We start from the raw sequence: 24,214 nt of genomic DNA on the forward strand, positions 1-24,214 counted from the left end.
CGTTATCAACATAGTGTATACCCCTTAGAAATATAATCTTCCGTGTGCAGTGTATGCTATTAGCAGGCTAACACTCGTTAAGACAGACTGGTAGCATAGCTAGCATAGGTAGCCATTGCTAGCATTCACAGGTTGAAGTTGAAGTAAATTTTGAGTGTAATGGAGTTGACTGGTGAATAAAGCTAACTTTAATCAAAGTTGAGGAGAACACTGCCATTGTAATAAAGGGATTTACAAGTGCCTAGAGAGAGAGATTGGTGGGTGGTCTATTAAAGAAAATACATAGCTATTGGATAGAGAGTTGATGTAAAAAGTTTATTGATAGATTGCTTGAATATAACCCACAGAGCAAGTTCTGTGTGTAGCCTAGTCATTTTCTGCAGGTGTTCCATTCTAACACACAATCCCTCCCGAGAACCCTGCCATGCCCATGTAATAGAATCCCTAGTGATTTAATAGGATCTCTGTGGCGGCCATGACCATGTAATAGAATCCCTAGTGATTTAATAGGATCTCTGTGGCGGCCATGCCCATGTAATAGAATCCCTAGTGATTTAATAGGATCTCTGTGGCTGCCATGCCCATGTAATGGAATCCCTAGTGATTTAATAGGATCTCTGTGGCGGCCATGCCCATGTAATAGAATCCCTAGTGATTTAATAGGATCTCTGTGGCGGCCATGCCCATGTAATAGAATCCCTAGTGATTTAATAGGATCTCTGTGGTGGCCATGCCCATGTAATAGAATCCCTAGTGATTTAATAGGATCTCTGTGGCGGCCATGCCCATGTAATAGAATCCCTAGTGATTTAATAGGATCTCTGTGGCGGCCATGCCCATGTAATAGAATCCCTAGTGATTTAATAGGATCTCTGTGGCGGCCATGCCTACAAAGGAAATAATGAGAGTGGGGATAGAAATGAAAGTGTTCTAAAATAGCAGACTGATTATCACCTATTGATCCATACTTGTTCCGCTAGCCAGCAGTGTTCTATTGTTTTCTGTCAGGTAGGGGGCTGGTGGATAAATTCATTGGTTGTAATATGTAATTCTATGGGCAGCACGGACACAGTATAAAGACCTTTTTCCCTCTTTCCCTCTCTCTCAGATATGGGCTATAATTGGTTTCTCTCTTTTAAGCATTTTGATATACCATCATGTAGGCTACATACCGATTGTGGACCGGATGGATCTGGATACATCATATCTCAGTGACAGAAATGTGAACCAGGCTTCTGTATCTCTGGATTGATATTTGATCATCCTAAAGTATCACACATTGATTGTGTAGCTCAACAAAGTCAATTCTAGATGATTAGGACATGATGCTTGGAAAATGCTAATATAGGTACCATGAATTCAACGGAGGCTGAAGGAAATCCGCATGGCCCCTAAGACCCTCACATACTTCTGCAGATGCACCATTGAGAGCATTCTGTTGGGCTGCATCACCGCCTGGTATGGCAACTGCACCACCCGCAACCGCATGGCTCTCCAGAGGGCGGTGTGGTCAGCCCAGAGGCACAGTGCCTGCCCTCCAGGGCATCTACAGCACCCGGTGTCAAAGGAAGACCAAGAAGATCATCAAGGACTTCAGCCACCTGAGTCACGGCCTGTTCAACCCCCTACCATCTAGCAGACAGAGACAGTACAGGTGCATCAAAGCTGGGACAGAGAGACTGAAAAACAGCTTCCATCTCCAGCCATCCCTTTTACTTTTTGGATTATGTGTGTAGAGTTATTATATTGCTAGATATTACCGCACTGTTGGAGCTAGAAACATAAGCATTTTGCTGTACCTGCGATATCATCTGCCAATCTGTGTATGCGACCAAAAAAACATTGATTTGATGACTTGCATTTGTATTTGTGCTACAAATGCTAAAACGTTAGCATTTGGAAACATGCCAGGAAAACTAAACCAAAGAATATTACTGTCATACCTTGTCCATAGACTGCTTACAGCGTAAGGAAAACAATATATACTTTTGTAATTTGTGTGAACTATCCCTGTATTGTAGCGAACCCAGGTTGCTGACGTTAAAGGCAAACGCCCTAAGCATCGCACCAATAGGTTTAACCCACCTAGTAGGAATTGTAATGTGGCTAATATAGCGAAGACCCCTACACTGCCCTCATTGAACATTAAGGCACCTCCCTGTGCTTCAACCCACCACGGCCACCACACAAGTCTAGCGGTGACTTCCGATGGCCTCACGATTGCCATCCCACTTCTGGCACCAGTGCAGCAAAAGTCGGGCCAGGGAAGCAAACCAGGGTCGCTGGCATGAAAGGTTGACCCCCTGCACATCGCACCTATAGGGTTAACCCAATAATATGTTTAGTAACAAACTACTACTAGCAAAAGTGCTAATTATAGTAGAGAGCATTTCAACAACATAGTGAGTGTGTGAGAATGGTCCATTGATGAAATCTCATTATTTCTACCCCGTGTCAATCTCCTGCACTGTTCTGTGCAGTGCTGTGTTAGGCCTACCTGATGATCTAGGGCCATGCACACGGAGGCGACCCCTCTCCCCTAGCAGCGACACAGGGCGGTACGCAGGGCTTGTACCTGTCACAGCAATGCAGCTCGTTGTCTTTCCTGGCGTGCTCCAGACATCCTCTATTGATCTCGCCGGCCAAACGGAGCCGCTGACCGAAATCACATTTGACAGGTGCTACTCACCCATGAACAACGAGTTCTTTGGATGCTGCATCCCTCGTTATTATCCTGTAAGCTAATATGGAGATAACAATAGCTGTATACATTTCTAATTCTAGGCCTTCAGTGATGGACCCGTTCCCGCCAACTCAAAGGCAGCTGTTGACCACAGAAAGTGCTAGATATGGGCAAATGGCAACAGGAAAATAAGCTACGGACGAACGTAAACTTTTAAATGAGAATATTTTTTGAAAAAGATTGGAGCAAAGTAAGATATTTATATATTTTCCTGTTCTATAATGTCAACCATGAGTTGAAAAATCATGTTGATCCCATTTCTACGCTGTAGATTATGTGATATCAATTTACAGCCGTGGTCGGACCATTTTTCACATTGCGTTGACAAGCAATCAGGCTTGGATTAACGTAATTTTTAGGTCAGGGATTCATGCCCATTTGCAGCTCTTTGCTACAATATGTGATACACTAGCCAGTGGGAAAATAAGGCTAACCAAGTTTACATAAAATGAAGATATTAGCTACCACACTTCAGAGAAGCAAGTGATCAACCACTTGTAGGAGGTCTGGTGAGTTGCCCAAGTATGGAAAGATTGTCAATTCAATTTTAATTCAGTCGATCATTATCATATTTAACTGGAAACAACTCATAGAACACAATGGTAAGTGTTTGTTTTTTTGTTCAACTCATATATTGAATTGACTTGATTAAGATGGAACTTAAAACAAACCTATCAATGAACCTATCCCAAGAAGACCGAATTCCAGATTGTCCTAATAGTTCATCCATGTTTCTCAAACGTCAAATTACGAAGTGTTTAAGGGTAAATTTAGGCATTAACTCCGAAATCTTAAGGTTAAGCATTAACTCAGAATGGTTAAGGTAAGGGTTAAGGTTTGGTATAGGCTTCAAACAAAAATATATACTTTAAAAAAATCTAACTGGATTCGAACTTGCAACCTTTGGAATCCAAAGCAGATGGTTCCATCCACCATCCTGTCCATAACGCCATAGCAAAACCGAAATCTACTTGAAAGTAACAGCGCTCGCTCACTGTTGCGCTCGCTCACTGTAGTGGCCGGTCTCCACATCATCTCCAGACGTCGTCAGAGATGGATGGATGTTGAATATTGACTTGTATCAAGGGTGACCTGGCTGATGTATGCTAAACACACAACTACATAGGGCAAACAATGTTTTCCTATTAGAAAGTGGATTATGAGCATAAGATAAGAGATAACTATCACTATGTGCTGATTATTATATACAGTTGAAGTCGGAAGTTTACATACACCTTAGCCAAATACATTTAAATCCAGTTTTTCACAATTCCTGACATTTAATCCGAGTAAAAAGTCCCTGTCTTATGTCAGTTAGGATCACCACATTATTTTAAGAATGTGAAATGTCAGAATAATAGTAGAGAGAATTATTTATTTTCAGCTTTTATTTCTTTCATCACGTTCCCAGTGGGTCAGAAGTTTACATACACTCAATTAGTATTTGGTAGCATTGCCTTTAAATTGTTTAACATGGGTCAAACGTTTTGGGTAGCCTTCCACAACAAGTTGGGTGAACTTTGGCCCATTCCTCCTGACAGAGCTGGTGTAACTGAGTCAGATTTGTAGGCCTCCTTGCTCGCACACGCTTTTTCAGTTCTGCCCACAAATGTTCTATAGGATTGAGGTCAGGGCTTTGTGATGGCCACTCCAATACCTTGACTTTGTTGTCCTTAAGCCATTTCGCCACAACTTTGGAACAATACTTGGGGACATTTTCCATTTGGAAAACCCATTTGCGACCAAGCTTTAACTTCCTGACTGATGTCTTGAGATGTTGCTTCAATATATCCACATCATTTTCCTGCCTCATGATGCCATCTATTTTGTGAAGTGCACCAATCCCTCCTGCAGCAAAGCACCCCCACAACATGATGCTGCCACCCCAGTGCTTCACGGTTGGGATGGTGTTCTTCGGCTTGCAAGCCTCCCCCTTTTTCCTCCAAACATAATGATGGTCATTATGGCCAAACAGTTCTATTTTTGTTTCATCAGACCAGAGGACATTTCTCCAAAAAGTACAATCTTTGTCCCCATGTGCAGTTGCAATCCGTAGTCTGGCTTTTTTATGGTGGTTTTGGAGCAGTGGCTTCTTCCTTGCTGAGCGGCCTTTCAGGTTATGTCGATATAGGACTTGTTTTACCGTGGATATAGATACTTTGTACCTGTTTCCTCCAGCATCTTCACAAGGTCCTTTGCTGTTGTCCTGGGAGTGATTTGCACTTGTCGCACCAAAGTACTTTCATCTCTAGGAGACAGAACGCGTCTCCTTCCTGAGCACTATGACGGCTGCGTGGTCCCATGGTGTTTATACTTGCGTACTAATGTTTGTACAGATGAACGTGGTACGTTCAGGCATTTGGAAATTGCTCCCAAGGATGAACCAGACTTGTGGAGATCTACAATTATTTTTCTGAGGTCTTGGCTGATTTCTTTTGGTTTTCCCATGATGTCAAGCAAAGATGCACTGAGTTTGAAGGTAGGCCTTGAAATACATCCACAGGTACACCTCCAATTGACTCAAATGACATCAATTGGCCTATCAGAAGCTTCTAAAGCCATGACATTTTCTGGAATTTTCCAAGCTGTTTAAAGGCACAGTCAAGTTAGCATATGTAAACTTCTGACCCACTGGAATTGTGATACAGGGAATTATAAGTGAAATAATCTGTCTGTAAACAATTGTTGGAAAAATTACTTGTGTCATGCACGAAGTAGATGTCCTAACCGACTTGCCAAAACTATAGTTTGTTAACAAGAAATTTGTGGAGTGGTTGAAAAACGGGTTTTAATGACTCCAACCTAAGTATATGTAAACTTATGACTGCAACTGTATAGTTCACTTCTTCGTGGTTACTTAAGCTTGACTCGAGGGTAAAAAGGAAATTGAGTGGAGTGATGTCAAAAGGTCACGACGGATTGAGGCTAAACGCTGCGGCATTTAGACTTTTACACGTTGCCACAAACACTGAAACAAACAAAAGCGCGAGACACTGACAGAATCGCGGGTGACACACAGTAGCCTCACCTTCAGGGCGCGTACTCATGCTGCCATGTTATGGATCTGCTCACAACGGTCGATCACGATATAAAGCTTTAATGAAAGCATTTATCCGTGACGCACAGAGAGGCTGCCAGACAGTGCTCAAACAGGTCAAGTGAATGTGGAAAATAACTACAAGATGAAATAGGCCTAGGCCTCCTTTCCTTTTGGCTCACCATGACTGACCTAGTGGACAGTTAGTACTCTGGTAACATTATAGCATAGGTGTTACCTCCAAGTGTTGAAGGCTATGCGGTTGCGAGACTATATTATTGGGTTATGGAAAATAGGTCAACAATAGTATTCTCAGACATACAGTACCAGTCAAAAGTTTGGACACACCAAAACTGATTGGCTCAAACGCATTAAGAAGGAAAGAAATTCCACAAATGAACTTTTAAAAAGGCACAGCTGTTAATTGAAATGCATTCCAGTGTGTAAAGCTGTCATCAAGGCAAAGGGTTGCTATTGAACCTATATTTAACTAGGCAAGTGTCACGTTCCTGACCGGTTTTCTGTTATTTTGTATGTGTTTGACGGTCAGGGCGTGAGTTTGGGTGGGTAGTCTATGTTATGTGTTTCTATGTTTGTTAATGGGTGACCTGATATGGTTCTCAATTAGAGGCAGGTGGTTTTCATTTCCTCTGATTGAGAGCCATATTAAGGTAGGTGTTTTCACATTGATTGTTGTGGGTGGTTGTTTCCTGTGTCTGTGTTTGTCGCGCCACACGGGACTGTTTCGGTTTGTTTGTCAGTGCGTTCATTTGTTTGTAGTCAGTACTTGTTCGTTCGTTCTTCGTTACATGTAAGTTCGTAGTCCAGGTCTGTCTACTCCGTTTTGTTATTTTTGTTAGTTATTCAAGTTAGTTCGTTTTTGTCTTGTTAAATAAATTCATTATGTCCTATTCCAACGCTGCATTTTGGTTCAATCCATGCTCCTCCTCGTCTGAGGAGGAGGAAGATGAAGAAGACCGTTACAGCAAGTCAGTTAATTAAGAACAAATTCTTATTTACAATGACGGCCTACCCTGTAATTTCACAATCATATAATGTAGGCTGTTATGTCTATCATCTACAGCATCTGTAGTGCTTCTCAAAATATAAGAATCTCAAATATAAAATATATTTTGAATTGTTTAACACTTTTTTGGTTACTACATGATTCCAAATGTGTTATTTCATGGTATTGATGTCTTCAATATTATTCTACAATGTAGAAAATAGTAAAAATAAAGAAAAGCCCTTGAAGGAGTAGGTGTGTCCAAACTTTTGACTGGTACTGTAAACCTGAATAGCATACATCATCAAACTATGAATCTACAACAACTACTGTGCAGTGAAAATTTGGAAGGGATATGTGAAGATACAATACCATAAATATATGTTTAATGAATCAATTAATGAATATGGATATATCCTACACACATCACTTCTGTACACAAATACAGTCTGGTGTTGCTCATGGGCTCCCATGTGAAATAAGATTGGACACGACTTGCCTGTCGACATGATGGTACTGACATAGCCTTCTCAGATGAAGGGGTTTTACTGCGATATTCCAGTGTCGACTCACTGCTTGTCTTGGGTAATTATAGCAACAGCTCCAGTATTCACATCTGCATCACGGGTTTAGCGCCCCGATCGAGTTTGACAGAGGAACTGCCAAGCACTACAGATGCTGTATAATAATAAACCTAATAGCCTACATTAAATGATTGTGAAATGGCAAATGGGTAGCTGTTTAGGCCCCTTGTTTTTTTCAATTTTTACTAACGACATGCCACTGACTTTGAGTAGAGCCAGAGTGTCTATGTATGCGGATGACTCAACACTATACACGTCAGCTACTACAGCGACTGAAATGACTGCAACACTCAACAAAGAGCTGCAGTTAGTTTCAGAGTGGGTGGCAGGGAATAAGTTAGCCCTAAATATTTCTAAAACTAAAAGCATTGTATTTGGAACAAAACCCTTAACCCTAGATTGTAAACTGTCATGGTCAAAACATATTGATGCAGTAGTAGCTAAGATGGGGAGAAGTCTGTCTATAATAAAGCGATGCTCTGCCTTCTTATCAACACTATTAACAAGGCAGGTCCTACAGGCCCTAGTTTTGTCGCATCTGGACTACTGTTCAGTCGTGTGGTCAGGTGCCACAAAAAAGGACTAAGGAAAAATGCAATTGGCTCAGAAAGAGGGTAGCACAGCTGGCCCTTGGATGTACACAGAGAGCTAATATTAACAATATGCATGTCAATCTCTCCTGGCTGAAAGTGGAGGAGAGATTGACTTCATCGCTGTTTTTATTTATGAGAGGTATTGACATGTTGAATGCACCGAGCTGTCTGTCTAAACTACTGGCACACAGCTCGGACATCCATGCATACGCCACAAGACATGCCACAAGAGGTCTCTTCACAGTCCGCAAGTCCAGAACAGACTATGGGAGGCACACAGTACTACATAGAGCCATGACTACATGGAACTCTATTCCACATCAAGTAACTGACACAAGCAGTAAAATTAGATTTAATAAACAGATTAAGAAAACACCTTATGGAACAGCAGGGACTGTGAAGCAACACACACATTGGCACTATACATACACATGGATTTAGTACTGTAGATATGTGGTAGTGGTGGAGTAGGGGCCTGAAGGCACACAGTGTGTTGTGAAATCTGTGAATGTATTGTAATGTTTTTAAAATTGTATAAACTGTCTTAATTTTGCTGGACCCCAGGAAGAGTAACTGCTGCTTTGGCAAATACAAATACAAAAACAAATACAAATACATATACTACTAGAGCTACTATACTATGTGGTCAATGGTCTTGATGAACTCAATGATGATGAGAGGGTCAGGTGTAAAATCTCATTGCATGTTATGGTGAAATTAATTTAAAAAAACATCTGACATGTCATCTGTTGTGACAACCTTGACATAGCGTCTGCTAAATGACTTAAATGTAAATGTAAATGTAAATAAAACATTTTTGCCATTTGAAAAACATCTCTTCAGTGTTTCCTAATGGCATGAAGAACAAGGTCTAGGGACTATTGAGTGTTATTGGAGCATCATATGTAAAGCCCAGGGGCGTGAGCTATGCATTCATTATATTATCTCTGCATAAAGCGCTCTAGCCAAACACCTGGAAGAGTGATCATTGACACCTCCAGCATTGGTGTGTCCTATTGCTGCTCCTTGGCAAGGGCACAATGCAACAGCGTATGTTTCACACAAAGGACTAAAAACCAACATTGTTATAGATCTGATTGACTGATTTCTAACAAAAATCTGTGTGTGTTAAAAAGCATGAACCAGTGGCTTATAGCCTGAAAGGATCAACTAGGACAGGTATTCCCAAACTGGAGGTATGCGTACCCCATTTTGGGAATACCGTCGGGGGTACGCGTACCCCAGTTTGGGAATACCGTCGGGGGTACGCCATATAAAAATGTGATTCACATTTTATTTGTATTTTTTACATATTTTTTGTATTTTTTTTGTAAAAATAAAATTCTTCACATTTTCAAGCAGTCCATTTTTTATTTTCCAACGGGGTTATACATTTGGGTGAGGATTTTTCTCACCCGAGTAGCCTTGTTACACTGCCAAAAATAAAATTAAACCATCTAGTGTTCTGCGAAATAACAACACAATGTCAAATACAGATAGCCTAGTCAAATAATTAACATCCAATTACATTAACCATTACTCTCTCGTGGGAATTCCACTAATGGACCGCATGTAGCCAAAACGTAGCTGCTGCTCATGTTGGTATCTGTACTGATGGCGCAAAAGCCATGACAGGGAGACATAGTGGAATGGTAACTCGCGTGCAAGCAGTTGCTCCCGACGCCACTTGGGTACACTGCAGCATCCACCGAGAGGCTCTTGCTGCCAAGGGAATGCCTGACAGCTTGAAAGACGTTTTGGACACTACAGTGACAATGGTTAACTTTGTTAAAGCAAGGCCCCTGAACTCTTGTGTATTTCCTGCACTATGCAATGATTTTGGCAGCGACCATGTTACGCTTCTACAACATACGCTGGTTATCAAGGGGAAAAATATTGACACTTTTTTTAAAATTGAGAGACGACCTTAACATTTTCTTTACTGACCATGATTTTCACTTGTCTGACCGCTTGCATGATGACGTGTTTCTCACACGACTGGCCTATCTGGGTGATGTTTTTTCTCGCCTGAATGATCTGAATCTAGGATTACAGGGACTCTCCGCAACTATATTCAATGTGTGGGACAAAATTGAGGCTATGATTAAGAAGTTGGAGCTCTTCTCTGTCTGCATTAACAAGGACAACACACAGGTCTTTCCATCTTTGTATGATTGTTTGTGTGAAAATGAACTCAAGCTTACGGACAATGTCAAATGTGATATAGAGAAGCATCTGAGTGAGTTGGGTGCGCAATTACAGTACCCGGGTACTTTCCCGAAGCGGATTACACAAACAACTGGATTCGTTATTCCTTTCATGCCCTGCTTCCAGTCCACTTACCGATGTCTGAACAAGAAAGCTTCATCGAAATTTCAACAAGTGGTTCTGTGAAAATGTCATTTAATCAGAAGCCACTGCCAGATTTATGTATCCTGCCTTTGCAAATCGCGCTTAAGACACTGATGCCCTTTGCAACCACGTACCTATGTGAGAGTGGATTCTCGGTCCACACTAGCATGAAAACTAAATACAGGCACAGACTGTGTGTGTAAAATGATTTAAGACTGAGACTCTCTCCAATACAACCCAACATTGCAGAGTTATGTGCATCTTTTCAAGCATACCCTTCTCATTAACCTGTGGTGAGTTATTCACAAATTTCAATTAACAAATAAGGTTTTATGTGTAAGATGATTAAATAAAGAGCAAAATAATTGATTATTATTATATTATTATTTGTGCCCTGGTCCTATAAGAGCTCTTTGTCACTTCCCACGAGCTGGGTTGTGACAAAAACTCACACTCATTCTTGTGTTTAATAAATGTATCGTATAGTGTGTGCGTGGCAGGCTTACAATGATAGCAAAAAAACGACATTTGAGAGTGCGCTGACCCTGGTGCTAAAGGGGGTACGCAGCTGGAGGTTTAATGTTTGAAGAGGTACGGAACTATAAAAAGTTTGGGAACCACTGAACTAGAAGACACAGAAATGTGAAATATAGGCTAATGAGTATATAATGAAATGTGATTATGCTGTATATATTCCATAGCCTACTTTTAATAAACATATTTTTTTTCAGCAAGCAGTGTCACAACTGTAGGCCTGCCAAATTAGGTCTTGTTTATGTTGCCCAAAGACCTTGTTTAAAACTATACTTTCACATAACCCTAACAAAGACCCCTGTATAAAACTATACTTTCACATAAACCTATCAAAGACCCCTGTATAAAACTATACTTTCACATAAACCTAACAAAGACCCCTGTATAAAACTATACTTTCACATAAACCTATCAAAGACCCCTGTATAAAACTATACTTTCACATAAACCTATCAAAGACCCCTGTATAAAACTATACTTTCACATAAACCTAACAAAGACCCCTGTATAAAACTATACTTTCACATAAACCTATCAAAGACCCCTTTATAAAACTATACTTTCACATAAACCTAACAAAGACCCTTTATAAAACTATACTTTCACATAAACCTAATAAAGACCCCTGTATAAAACTATACTTTCACATAAACCTAACAAAGAACCTTTATAAAACTATACTTTCACATAAACCTAATAAAGACCCCTGTATAAAACTATACTTTCACATAAACCTATCAAAGACCCCTGTATAAAACTATGCTTTCACATAAACCTAATAAAGACCCCTGTATAAAACTATGCTTTCACATAAACCTATCAAAGACCCCTGTATAAAACTATACTTTCACATAAACCTAACAAAGACCCTTTATAAAACTATACTTTCACATAAACCTAATAAAGACCCCTGTATAAAACTATACTTTCACATAACCCTAACAAAGACCCCTGTATAAAACTATACTTTCACATAAACCTAACAAAGACCCCTGTATAAAACTATACTTTCACATAACCCTAACAAAGACCCTTTATAAAACTATACTTTCACATAAACCTAATAAAGACCCCTGTATAAAACTATACTTTCACATAAACCTAATAAAGTCCCCTGTATAAAACTATACTTTCACATAAACCTAACAAAGACCCCTGTATAAAACTATACTTTGGCATAAACCTAATAAAGACCCTTTATAAAACTATACTTTCACATAAACCTAATAAAGACCCCTGTATAAAACTATACTTTCACATAAACCTAATAAAGACCCCTTTATAAAACTATACTTTCACATAAACCTAACAAAGACCCCTGTATAAAACTATACTTTGGCATAAACCTAATAAAGACCCTTTATAAAACTATACTTTCACATAAACCTAACAAAGACCCCTGTATAAAACTATACTTTCACATAAACCTATCAAAGACCCCTGTATAAAACTATACTTTCACATAAACCTATCATCGATAAACTTTTGATAAAGTGACTCTCGTGTTTATTTGGTCTAAACCTACATCTCCTTGTCTTTAAAGCATGATGAGTTATTTCATATTAATTATATTAATTAGTGTATCTGATTATATTAACCCATATGACTCACATAGTCTAACATGACTACATTATGCATGTATTATCTATCAAATTAATAATATTCTAATGTGTCTAACCAGTGAGTTACTTTTGACTACTTTTGAACATGTGAGATGTGTGTGTTTATTTTACTGCTAGTGTTTACTGTGTATGCCTATAATCTGCATAACAACGGGCTACATAAACAAGCTGTTAAGGATGCGTAAAAAAATCTGTGGTTAAATAAATAACTAATATTCTAAATATATAAAGGGATAAATAAACAAATACATAATTTAAACGTTGTTGCCATCCTGCTTGGGATCCTAAAATTCGTTTCGAATCATTTCCTTGAGGAAATGAAAGACTAATTGATGTTTAAGTGGTGCCCTTGTGGGCAGGAATAGTGAGGGGAAGCACACTTGGAAAGGCATTTGAGAAACTACGCTGTTTTACCTAAATTGTGAGGCAATGATGTGTTGTTGATTCGACTTAAAGCACACAGGGACCCGGCCAAGAGAAAGCACACGGACCCGGCCAAGAGAAAGCACACGGACCCGGCCAAGAGAAAGCACACGGACCCGGCCAAGAGAAAGCACACGGACCCGGCCAAGAGAAAGCACAGTGTGGAACTGTTGGAGAGACAAACTGACACGTCAAACCCGATTGACCAAGTAGGCTAATACACGATAGCAGCTTGCGATATTACACGAGGTGATTTATTTCACTCACACACACACACACACACACACACACACACACACACTTCCCTTTTCTCTTGTTCAATCCAAATGACTCAGAACACGCCTACCAACTGATACACGCATCACGGAGTTCAGTCCAGCGAAATCCCTCCTTAGAGTAACCGGAAGAAAGAGAGCCTACAGTTCCAGCCTCCCGGCTCCATTCACTGAGAAGCTTCCAATGGCTTCATTAGAAGTAACGAGTTGACACAAGGTAAATCTAACATTGAGGCGCTATTCTGTCCGTGCGCGGAGCGCCCTCATTAACTGTCGCTAACAAGCCGTGCAAATACACTGATTGGACAACTCCCGTATAACCCCGCAGACTTAGCAGGATGCCCACTTAATGAGACCACACAAAACAAGAAAAGGATAAGTTGGGAAAAACTCTTTACAGTCGAATAATTTGGAGTTTGGTGAAAGAGTTAATGTAGCATCGGCCAATAGGTCTGGATGGTTTGGATGGTTCTAAACTAAATATTAGTTTGCACTGGTTTCAAATGTAGGAACTTTTCGTATTTTGTTTTTAAATAAGCAGATTTCTAGACCCTAAAAACAAATAATCAGAAAACACTTTTGTCCAAAAGACCCATAGTCACCTGTCCTGCATGGGTAAACAACCATCTCGTAATCTCCATCTACATTCTCTCTTCTGACCCACTGGTTCTCATTGTTGCTATCTTTGACAAACACTCAATTCCTCCCAGTACCATGTGCCAAGTCAATACTACCCAGGCTGTATCAATGGCCAATAAACAATTTAGTACTGACAATAGCCAATATATATTTTCAGTCTATAAAGGTAGGCTACGTCTGATTCAAGGTGTGTATGTCATAATCATTATAAAAAGACAAACGATATAGGCTACTGAAAGATCAATAACAATAAACGCTCCAGTCCAGAGCTATAAACTACCTTTGGACGCCCAGCAAAGAGGGTTGAAGCCGGTGCTAAGAAAACCAAGAAAGGGGTATTTGCGCCCCATCCCGACAGCGTTACATAGCTGCAGCAGCTCTTGTTGTGCAAGACTTGAAGGAGACTGGTGCTCGTTTTCGCTCCATGAAGACAAACACGAAAGCAGCAAACCAAATGCAATCGCATTTTTTCAGATTATCTGACACTAAATTGACACGGCAATATACCTAATCAATCATGTAATTGTTAATGTTTTCCATGCATCTATCGACATTTTATAGGCTAAGACATTTGGGTGAGCTCATCACTATTAGCCTATACCAAGCGTGCGTCTTGCGCAAATCATGGGCTATCCTAAAACGATTCGATTTTAAAAGTAGGTTCAAACAAGCGTTTTATTCAATCAGATTTTTAAAGAATTAATAGTCAACTAAAGAGGCAGAGCCCAGTGTGTGACTAACGAACTTACAGGATCCGGAAAGGATTTCCACCTCCGCCCTTGGACAAACGGATTTTTTCAAGAAATAATGCATATATAGTCCGGTCCCTGTAGTTAATCGTTGACAATAACCCGTTTAAAACCTGATTAAAACAAGGAAAAATGAAGAAGGGGAAAGGAGGACGAAAAGAAGACGAGAAAAAAAGGCGAAGAAGCAGAAGAAGAGAAGAAATAACTATGCTGACTGATGGATAACGTAGTTTTGTGGTAAATCTGACAAAATGTCACCCTAAAAGTTCGAATGCGTTCTATTGCGAGTTCAGTCAAGAACTTTAAGAGAAACTGTCGCTGCCCACATCAGCATGTGACCAAGACCCTGTCATAAAAACAATCTCAATCTTTGACCATGCAGTGTCAAAATCGTCTATTGAAGTATGTATAGTCTATACATGCGTCAGAAAAACGAAATAATTAAAAAGATGAAAGTAGCCAATGTACCCGCGCTGCATTCTGTTCAGTCCTTATGCTGAAAAAAAAACAATTACGCATGCATTTTGATCAGGGGTGGGTGTAGCAGGTTTTTTCTCGTCATCAATTGAGAAGCCGAGGTTAAGTAGGGAAGAAAATAAAAATGACTGCTTTCTTACCTTTTCATTGAGTGGCTCGGTTCCCCCTCTCAGAATATGACGCAACCTAAGACCTTTGTTTATTTCCCCCCTTGGATCATTGAAAAAATATAGCCTAACTTCCGAAATGTTGAGCTCAGAGTCAACGGGCGCAAATAAATACATCCCCGTTAAGTAATCACGCCGAGTCAAGGTTCATTCATATTTGTGCTGTCAGTTTAGAGTTAGTCCTAACTCATGCCTGTATTGTCACGTCGGGGTTCTGTGGTAAATAAACAAAGATCAAGTTAATGGTTAGTCGGCATTGAATAACGCGTCTCCCGCTGGTTATCATTAAGAGAGGAGTACTAAGAAGCTGGAGGATAAACAGACAATTAGGCCAGGTGAATAAACTTGTATGGAGGTGTTAATGACATGCTTAACGTAAACAAAAGCTAGGCTATGTAAGAAGAATGTGATTTACCACTGGCTTTGCAAACCCATTCGGGTTTTACATTTCACCGAAGTGATTTCCGAATTGCCTGCGAGGGCTGCTTACAACTAGGCTCCATCTCCTTAAAAAACATAGCTCTACGTAATACCTGGAGTCCATGCATATTGATCAGATAAATGTGGAGACCGGGGACACAAGCAACGCAGCTTTAAATATTCCGATTACTTTCCGTTAAGCCCCCTCTTAATATTGGCGAGCGAGAAGGGGGAGGTTCGTTTTAACACGACCATAGCCAGCATGGAAATAACGCAGGTTACTTCCAGTCCAAGAAGCTTTCCAATTGGACCAATTCAAGTGCCACTTGGAATTACTTCTTCTGAGTTTCGTATGACAAGGGAGCAAACAGATTTGATCCCAAAGACAACCTGCCCTTAAGCTTCCAACATGATCATCACCCCACCCTTATAGCGCGCGCGCGCGCGCACACACACACACACACACACAAACTCTCTCACACACACGCACACACGCAGAACAAACACACAGACGCACACACACGAAAACAAAGCAATGGTATAAATATGGTATCTGCATCCACTGGAACAACCTCACAGAAATTGTAATTGGATGTGAATATGATAAACAGAAAACGAAAACGCAGATGTGCATGCTACTTACTCTCCCTTATGCTGGAACCGGCCGTGTAGGAAGATGGCGAGGAATGCAGAAATCTGAGGCTGGAGAAAGAGAAGGAAACGTTTTCCATTCCTGAATGATTTAGAAGGGCGGCATAGGATAATTATGTCAGTTTTACTGAGGTCGGATTAGCCGAAGTCTAGATGTTGTGTTTCACTACGTCTAATGCATGCGCTTATACAATGTGAGCACTGATCGCGACTGTGAACTCGTAGTTTTAACACCAACTAAGCCATGACAAAATATGAAGCATTAGGCCTACAGGTACTTTTGAAATAAACATGAAAACCACACCGCTATGGCTACTGATGTGGGATCTAAACCGAATCCAGTGACATATGTGGGTATTGATCATGCCTATAGTTGTGAAAATGAAAGGATGCAATACGCCTAGTTTTCTTTAGGCTATATTGTTTCAGACTAATAATTTTCACCATAATTATACAAATGGTCGCCAAAACTACTAGGCCTACAGCGAAAGAACTGCAAAGACAATACCAGTGGCAAAACGTTCTTAATTGAAATGGTCCAGTTGATCAACATTTAATCATTACAACGCACCGCATCGATATTCATTTAACATGAAAACACTGTTTGGAAAAACGCACACTGGGCAGTGGGCCAGCGGGGTTGCACTGCTGCGTAATACCAAGCGGAGGCCAAGCCCGACTAGAGGGTGAGCCACTGCGAATTACACCCACACCAACGGTCTGCTGTTCTCTGAGCAAAGCAAGCGCCCAGGCTGTGTCACGAAAATATTGACATATCGCCTTTTCCGCTTCATCTCCGGAAGTGAGTCAGACAGACATATCAAACGGTAAAAAATGGATTATATTATGTTTTATTCGTTTAAATAACGTTTTTTTTATACGCATTTTGCGCAATATACCCAAACATTTAGACAAAAATCATGGGCCTAAATGATGCCAGCTTTCGTCCCTCACCAAAACATAAAACGGTTCACATGGGGCAAAATGGAAAAACTACCCCAACATAAGGTGTGAATTGACTGTTACAAAAAAAGAAAATCAAACGTTTTCCTGCCCGATTGTCGCCACTAAGAACCCCCCCCCCCCCCCCCCCTCCTAAGCATCTCTCCCTACATTTCTTCTTGAGCTTTAACGAGCCTCGTTAAGATCGCAATAATATTCCACCCACTAATTGCTAATTCCATTCAACAAATAGGCGAGCCTTGTCTTATACTTCACTATAGTCGTGCAGTGGGAGGGTGGTGTTGAGATTGGAGTTTCTGATAACCCCCGGTGCTTGCAACAGAAGTGGTGAAAGCCCTAGTCTACGTACTGGCTAATGATTGGCACGCTTGACAGTGATTGGCAGGGCTGCCATGACAACCTCACAACCACACCAAGAAGACCAATAGAAAAGCGAAACAAAATGTTTCAGTGCTACACTCACGGTGGATTTAGGGGGAGATATTATGAGGCTGGTGTCATTAGGCGATAGCTATTGAATCGTACAATCTATACTCGTCTTTTCTTTTTCTTGATAACTGTATTTCTCTCTCAGGTCATTCCATGGTTTTCAGATCCCCTTTAGAGCTTTATCCCTCCCATTTCTTCCTGCCAAACTTCACTGAGCGCCCTGTGCTCTTGGCGAGCAGCACTCCCACCAGGTCTCCAGAAGACTTGTCAATGTTTGCGCTACCGACCCTCAACTTCTCTCCGGAGCAAGTGGCGAGCGTCTGTGAGACGCTGGAGGAAACCGGAGACATTGAACGGCTGGGACGATTCCTATGGTCCCTGCCGGTGGCACCTGGAGCATGCGAGCAGATCAACAAGCACGAGTCCATCCTGCGAGCTCGCGCAGTGGTTGCTTTCCACACGGGGAATTTTCGAGACCTTTATCACATCTTGGAGAACCACAAGTTTACCAAAGACTCCCATGGCAAACTGCAGGCCATGTGGCTGGAGGCACACTACCAGGAGGCCGAGAAGCTGCGCGGTCGCCCCTTAGGACCGGTTGACAAGTACAGGGTACGGAAGAAGTTCCCCCTGCCCAGGACCATCTGGGACGGCGAGCAGAAGACACACTGTTTCAAAGAGAGGACGCGCGGTCTGTTAAGGGAGTGGTACCTTCAGGACCCATATCCAAACCCCAGCAAGAAAAGGGAACTGGCACAAGCCACTGGACTCACTCCTACACAGGTCGGAAATTGGTTTAAAAACCGGAGGCAAAGAGACAGAGCCGCGGCAGCAAAAAACAGGTCAGTGCGCTGTTCATTTGTCAAAGCATAGGCTACACAGAACCAAATAAGCAAAAATAATTCCTAGAAACGGAATGCAAACATACCATGTAAATAGAAAACTTAATCGAAGTAATAAACAAGGTTATAGAGGGTTACAAATTAGGAAGTTGGGTGTATGGTTGGAGGTGGGGAGGGAGCACGGCAACATTTTACTTTTTAATCTCATTGGCCTATATGCATTCAGGGGCTACACTCTTAGAACAAATAGTTATTTGGGGTCTCTATATAGAACCTTTTTTTCAAAGCGTGTACAGAAAAATCTAACTATTATTGCTGTCCAAAATAATCAAAAATATATTAAAATGCGTAAAAGATGATTCTACGTAAAACACACAACTCTCGACAAATTCGAAAGCGTGTAGGCTAGATTACGTCGATATGCTAGTTTCCCTGATAAGCAGAATGAAAACATCAGTGTATGCGTTAGATAACAAAACAGGAAGTACACACAAAGAATATCAGCAGCAATGCAAATCTTGAAGTTGTCCTATTTTCCAGACAAGACAGAAAATAATGATTCATAAGGATGTCTGTTAAACTTGGAATACAGCATGTTGTTGGTATACTACGTTTTTAATTGATTGTTATCTTCTCTCAACAAGTGAACGTTTTGGTCTGAAAACTTGACACACTGCAGCGTGGTATAGATTTGGACCACAAACAGGAAATAAAACAAAACACCTAGCTCATAGGTTATTGGTTAGTTGTTTAATCAACATAATATAATGTACATGTAGCAGCTGTAAAAGGCCAGTGCAGACTAAGAAACCACACACAAAAAAACACTGGGAAAGATGGGATAGTTTTGCAAAATGAATGTGTTCAGTTACGATTTTTTTTTTTCGTGGTGCTTTTTACACATACGAAACGTATACATTAGACTGTAGACGTTTGGAAACGATTGATGCATAACATTTGATATAAGCTGTCAACATAAATACCACATATTAATTCTAAAACTATAGCCTGTTTTGCAGCCATGTTTTCGATTCACAATGTGTGTAGACTATTATTTATTGGCAACGCAATAATTAATGACAAATTGAACTGGATGAAAACAGAAAAGTTGGTGAAGAATAGAAGAACACAGCTACATTTCATCATCTGCGTTTCCTCAGTGATAAAATGGGAGGCCTACATTGTGGATTGATTCATGTAGGATGATTGCAATTATTCCACATTTGACGTGTCAGTAAATCAAAACAATCTGAAAAATTGAGTCTCATTAATTTGGATGTAGGCCTGTAGTCTCTCATTCATTTGGACGTAGGCCTGGATATGACAAAATCAAAGATAAAAAACATTTCTCAAATTGCATTGGCCATGGTTTAAGTATAACTAACAACCAGCCTCTTATTCTAATATACGCTGTCATATTTCCACATTTTTAGTATTTATTCTGCTTTGTTTTAGACTATTCTTACTCCCATTAGGCTGCATTTGTTAAAGGCATGGCATGGAGTGAATGACAAGCAGGCTGAGCGGTATTTTACGGAGGGACACTGTATTTAATTGCTATGTTATTTTCCCTTTCTTTAGGCTTCAGCACCAGGGAATTAGACAGAACGGTATGCGGTCCCTTTCAGAATCCGGGTGTACTCCACGCAGCTCGGCCGAATCGCCGTCTACCGCGGCCAGTCCTACTACCAGCATCTCCAGTATGACAGAGCGAGTTGACACTGGAACGTCCATTCTTTCAGTAACATCCAGTGACTCCGAGTGCGACGTATGATATAAAAATATAAATATTTACAGGAAATATGGACCTGAAAAGAAACTATGAAATATCGAGGATGAAAAAAGGAACAATTTATATAAATATATATAAAAAAAGAACAACAAAAAAACGTGTTTTTTAAGTGCTTTCAATGGACCCACCACGCCCCCACCACCACCTGCATGCTGTTTTTTTGTATCTGGGAAAAATACCTTGTTCAATATTTCTACAAGGATCGTCGAGAAGAGGGAATGAATTACCAGAGGGTGTTTATCGTCTTTTCAACTTCGTTTTAGTCCAAGTGATGATGCCGCTCAGCCAAGATGCAATTATGTTTAACTTTATGTTCATCAGACAATAATTTACGTTATAAGCACCTTTGTACTACACTTCTGTCACTGCCTGTGTGGAGTAAATGGTGAAATGTGGAACCGAATCGTTATGACTGTATCAGATTTGTATTTTTATTTCAAGATTTTATATTGAATTATGTATATCTCAAATAATGCGATCATTCTCCCGGTCTGTACTATCCTATATGTGTAGATATGTAAATAATGCGATCATTCTCCCGGTCTGTAATATCCTATATGTGTAGATATGATTGTACATAGTATTGCTCTCCCATCTCCATCTTTTCTATCCTTGTTCACTTTTCTCGACTTGGTGTTCCTACATAAAATATTTGTCAAAATGTAAAAAAGTGCTCTAGACGTTTTGTTAGTTTGTTTGTTTTTATACCGAACATGGATAATGACACTAGATAAACGTGTTATCAGTCACAGTTATGCAAAACTATTTAATATAAACATTGGGATATTCTTCAATGACAATACGGTCGTATATTTCCTAAAGCGCTTATTATTCTTTATTGCGTGTTTATGTTCGTGTATATTTCTAAATCAAAATACAGTATTCCATGTTGTTATATATTCTGCATTAAGTCTCTCTTTTAAGTGAGTGTTCATTGTCCACCATCAATCGTTTATGAGCATATATGTTGAGAAATGGTAATATTATGCCCAGACTAGCGTAATGATTCTGATGCACATGCTGTGGGTCCTTTTACGACACTAGGCGACACATATAGCCTACGTGTCCAAAGCCATAGACTAGATGTTGAACAAAAATCGTTTTGCTCCTGAATATATGCATGTGTTATGGTAAACGTCAACGTCATGTAGGCCTAGCTCTTAAGCAAGAGTCCCGTTTCCCCTTTTGTTTATGGTTGCCAGTGAATACAGAAATTAAGTAAACGCGCCATTAAATGGACTAAGCATGGTGGACTCCTCCCCTGCCTCAATCTCCCATTGTGGGTCGGTGAAAGAGCCTTTCTTTACCCAGGGAAGAGCATTCCCCCCAGAAAAGCTTTCTCCCTGCATTCTATCCTAAATTCAAAACCAATCATAATAACTTGTATGTTTACAATTGAACTGACAATAATTATGATGGTAGATTAGAGTTGTTCTTAGACAGAGTTCTGGTTGTTCTCTAAAACTCTTCCAACATGTTTTGTAGCTGCGAAATAATTAGGTTTCAATGCACTGTGAGCACAGGAAGTGTCTTTGAAAGGAGAAAAGTTGTCCAGAGCGAATACTTCTGAGAGTTACACTGTTTTTTTCTATGTTGGTGGAATAATGACGAACAGCTCCATTAAACAGGTCAACAGCATGCACTTTTAAGACACTAAACAGAATGCATATGTATGCATGTAATGTATCAATTGTATTGGCATTGACATGTCTTTGACACTCTGATATCTTAATGAGCTGCATTCCAAAAAGGCTGGGCAACATGGATTGAACATATCATATCTTCATCATTATCCTTAGTCCAACCAAAGGACATAAAAGATAGTGACAACAGAATACATTCCGTGGCCAAGATCCTCATTGCTTTGACATTGGAATGTCCGTATACAAAAATATGGATGTCTTTTTCTGACAATATTCCAACTCAGTGTATTCACATGACAACAACTTCAACTAACTACAAGGTACACCAATAACCCACGTGTATACCAATGTTACTAGCTTACTTAACTCGGCACTTGAATATGAATGTGTGTGTGTGTGTGTGTGTGTGTGTGTGTGTGTGTGTGTGTGTGTGTGTGTGTGTGTGTGTGTGTGTGTGTGTGTGTGTGTGTTTTACTGAGAATGTCATGTCAAGTTATCAATGTCGTATTCGGTCCTATCCAGGTGTTGTTTTGGCACAATTGTTGCTAAATCAGTTTTCACTGACCATAGTCTACTCATATCGTTTCTCACCGTGAGATGAATACCAAAACTACCCCAAAACAATATTAATCAAAAATAACTATGCCCTAATGCAAACTAAGTGCTGAAAAACAAATATGATCTGATTCGAGTGCAATCATTGCAAGTTGTGATTGTGATAAATCTGTATTTAAGCCCGTTTTAACTTCTAAATCCATCTGCAGCAGAAAGATAGGCCCTATCACCCGCATGGGTCAGCAGAGACCATAGCTGATCTGTATCACCGCAGCAGCCCCTTCAGACCACATTAGTTTATTGGCGACGACAAGTCCCAGCCATGGTTAAGATTAAATTAATCGGAAACTGAAGATAATTCTTATCAATAAAAAGGATAGGGGGATAAACTATAATGCAGATGTCCGCTATAACAATCATATAGCCTCTATAGAAGTGGTTCATCATTTTTACTGAAGCCGGTCCACACAATAGTACAAATATTTTAAATGGACGTTAAATTAACGTGTTTGTATTTATTCTTACTAAATTTATTCAGAAAATACAACTTTTTTTTGTAGTAGCCTAACTAAGATACACTTGAAACAAATAGGTCTATTGAGAATTTGGCACATTTTTACATTGCAGGTGGTTGACATTTTGTTCATGGTATAGGCCTATATATAACATATTACATATAACATATATTACCTATAACTATAAGTGGATGAGGTCTGTTTTTTTCATCAGGGATCTTTCGTGATCGAATATGTATAATGAGACAAAATAACTTTGCCAGGAGTGGCCGTGTGTGATACTCAGATCCAAATACAAGGCATACAGAAAGTAAACAAAAATTTGAGACAAGTGCAGCAAAAATGGTCGGGCATTTTTTTTTCAATCCCTATCTGTGTGGCTGGTCTATAATGCGTGTGTCAAACAAACAGACGAATGGATTATTTGTGCTATTCCCATAACCTTGCAAGCATAGAAGCAGCCCCAAACTATTTGGACATGGTCTGCAGTGAGAAAGGCTTGCACTGCCCTGTTTTTCGCTGATTTAATCGGTTAACTGAACACAACTTTTCTATTCGTGGGTATTCATGCAGCTCTCAAAGAGCAGCAGTTCCCTCTGACCCGGATTCAGCACGTGCAGCAGCGGCGCAGCCTCACAGCGCACAGCGCTCTTGTCAGGACCAGGCCTTTTTGCTAAAAACGCTCCTTCCTTTTCAAGCAGGTTTTGAAAAAGGTAAGCCGTGGAACAAAAACTATTTGTAGCCTATAGTAGTATTGGTTGAGAAAGCTATACTAAGCCATACAAACACAAGTTCAGTGTTTTGAAGTGTTTCAGTGACAAAACAATTGTTTATTAGACAAACTTTGATAGTAAAAAAAAAAAGAAATACAGTTCAGGGTGTATTCACGTGCAATTTGTACACAATTTTCATTGGCTACCCAAAGCATAAGAACCTGTCTGATGTTAACATGGCATGTAGGGTGATAAACAGTATTCCCTTTCTAAGACTACTGGGATTTAAAACTGTAATTCTATTAAAAAGTATTTGAGGGGTCACGAGAGGCTATGATTCAGCATCAGTGGTGTATAAACCAGCCGTTTGAACAATCATTTGGAATCAAAGGAAGATGGGATCGTACCTCCTCTGATGCTTACTGTTTAAAACTGGTCAGCACTGGGGAAAATGGTTTAATGCTGACAAGTATCATTCCATAACACATTT

General features: G+C 40.1%; 1 protein-coding gene across 1 annotated transcript; it reads left to right on the top strand.

Moving 5' to 3' along the window:
• Positions 1-17,665: 17,665 nt before the first annotated feature.
• LOC139571446 (homeobox protein SIX3-like) lies at positions 17,666-21,195 on the top strand. Its single transcript, XM_071394333.1, has 2 exons — positions 17,666-18,506; positions 20,088-21,195. The coding sequence occupies exons 1-2, from the start codon at positions 17,818-17,820 to the stop codon at positions 20,278-20,280; spliced, it is 882 nt and encodes a 293-aa protein (XP_071250434.1). The 5' UTR covers positions 17,666-17,817; the 3' UTR covers positions 20,281-21,195.
• The last annotated feature ends 3,019 nt before the right edge of the window (positions 21,196-24,214 follow it).

Source organism: Salvelinus alpinus, chromosome 3, assembly GCF_045679555.1.
Source record: "Salvelinus alpinus chromosome 3, SLU_Salpinus.1, whole genome shotgun sequence".
In the NCBI taxonomy this organism is placed as follows: Eukaryota; Metazoa; Chordata; class Actinopteri; order Salmoniformes; family Salmonidae; genus Salvelinus; species Salvelinus alpinus.

Bases quoted from the DNA above. Each gene is read 5' to 3' on its own strand.
- LOC139571446 (XM_071394333.1), top strand. From the start codon at position 17,818: ATGGTTTTCAGATCCCCTTTAGAGCTTTATCCCTCCCATTTCTTCCTG. The intron at 18,507-20,087 runs GTCAGTGCGCTG...CCCTTTCTTTAG, and splicing joins GCCGCGGCAGCAAAAAACAG to GCTTCAGCACCAGGGAATTA.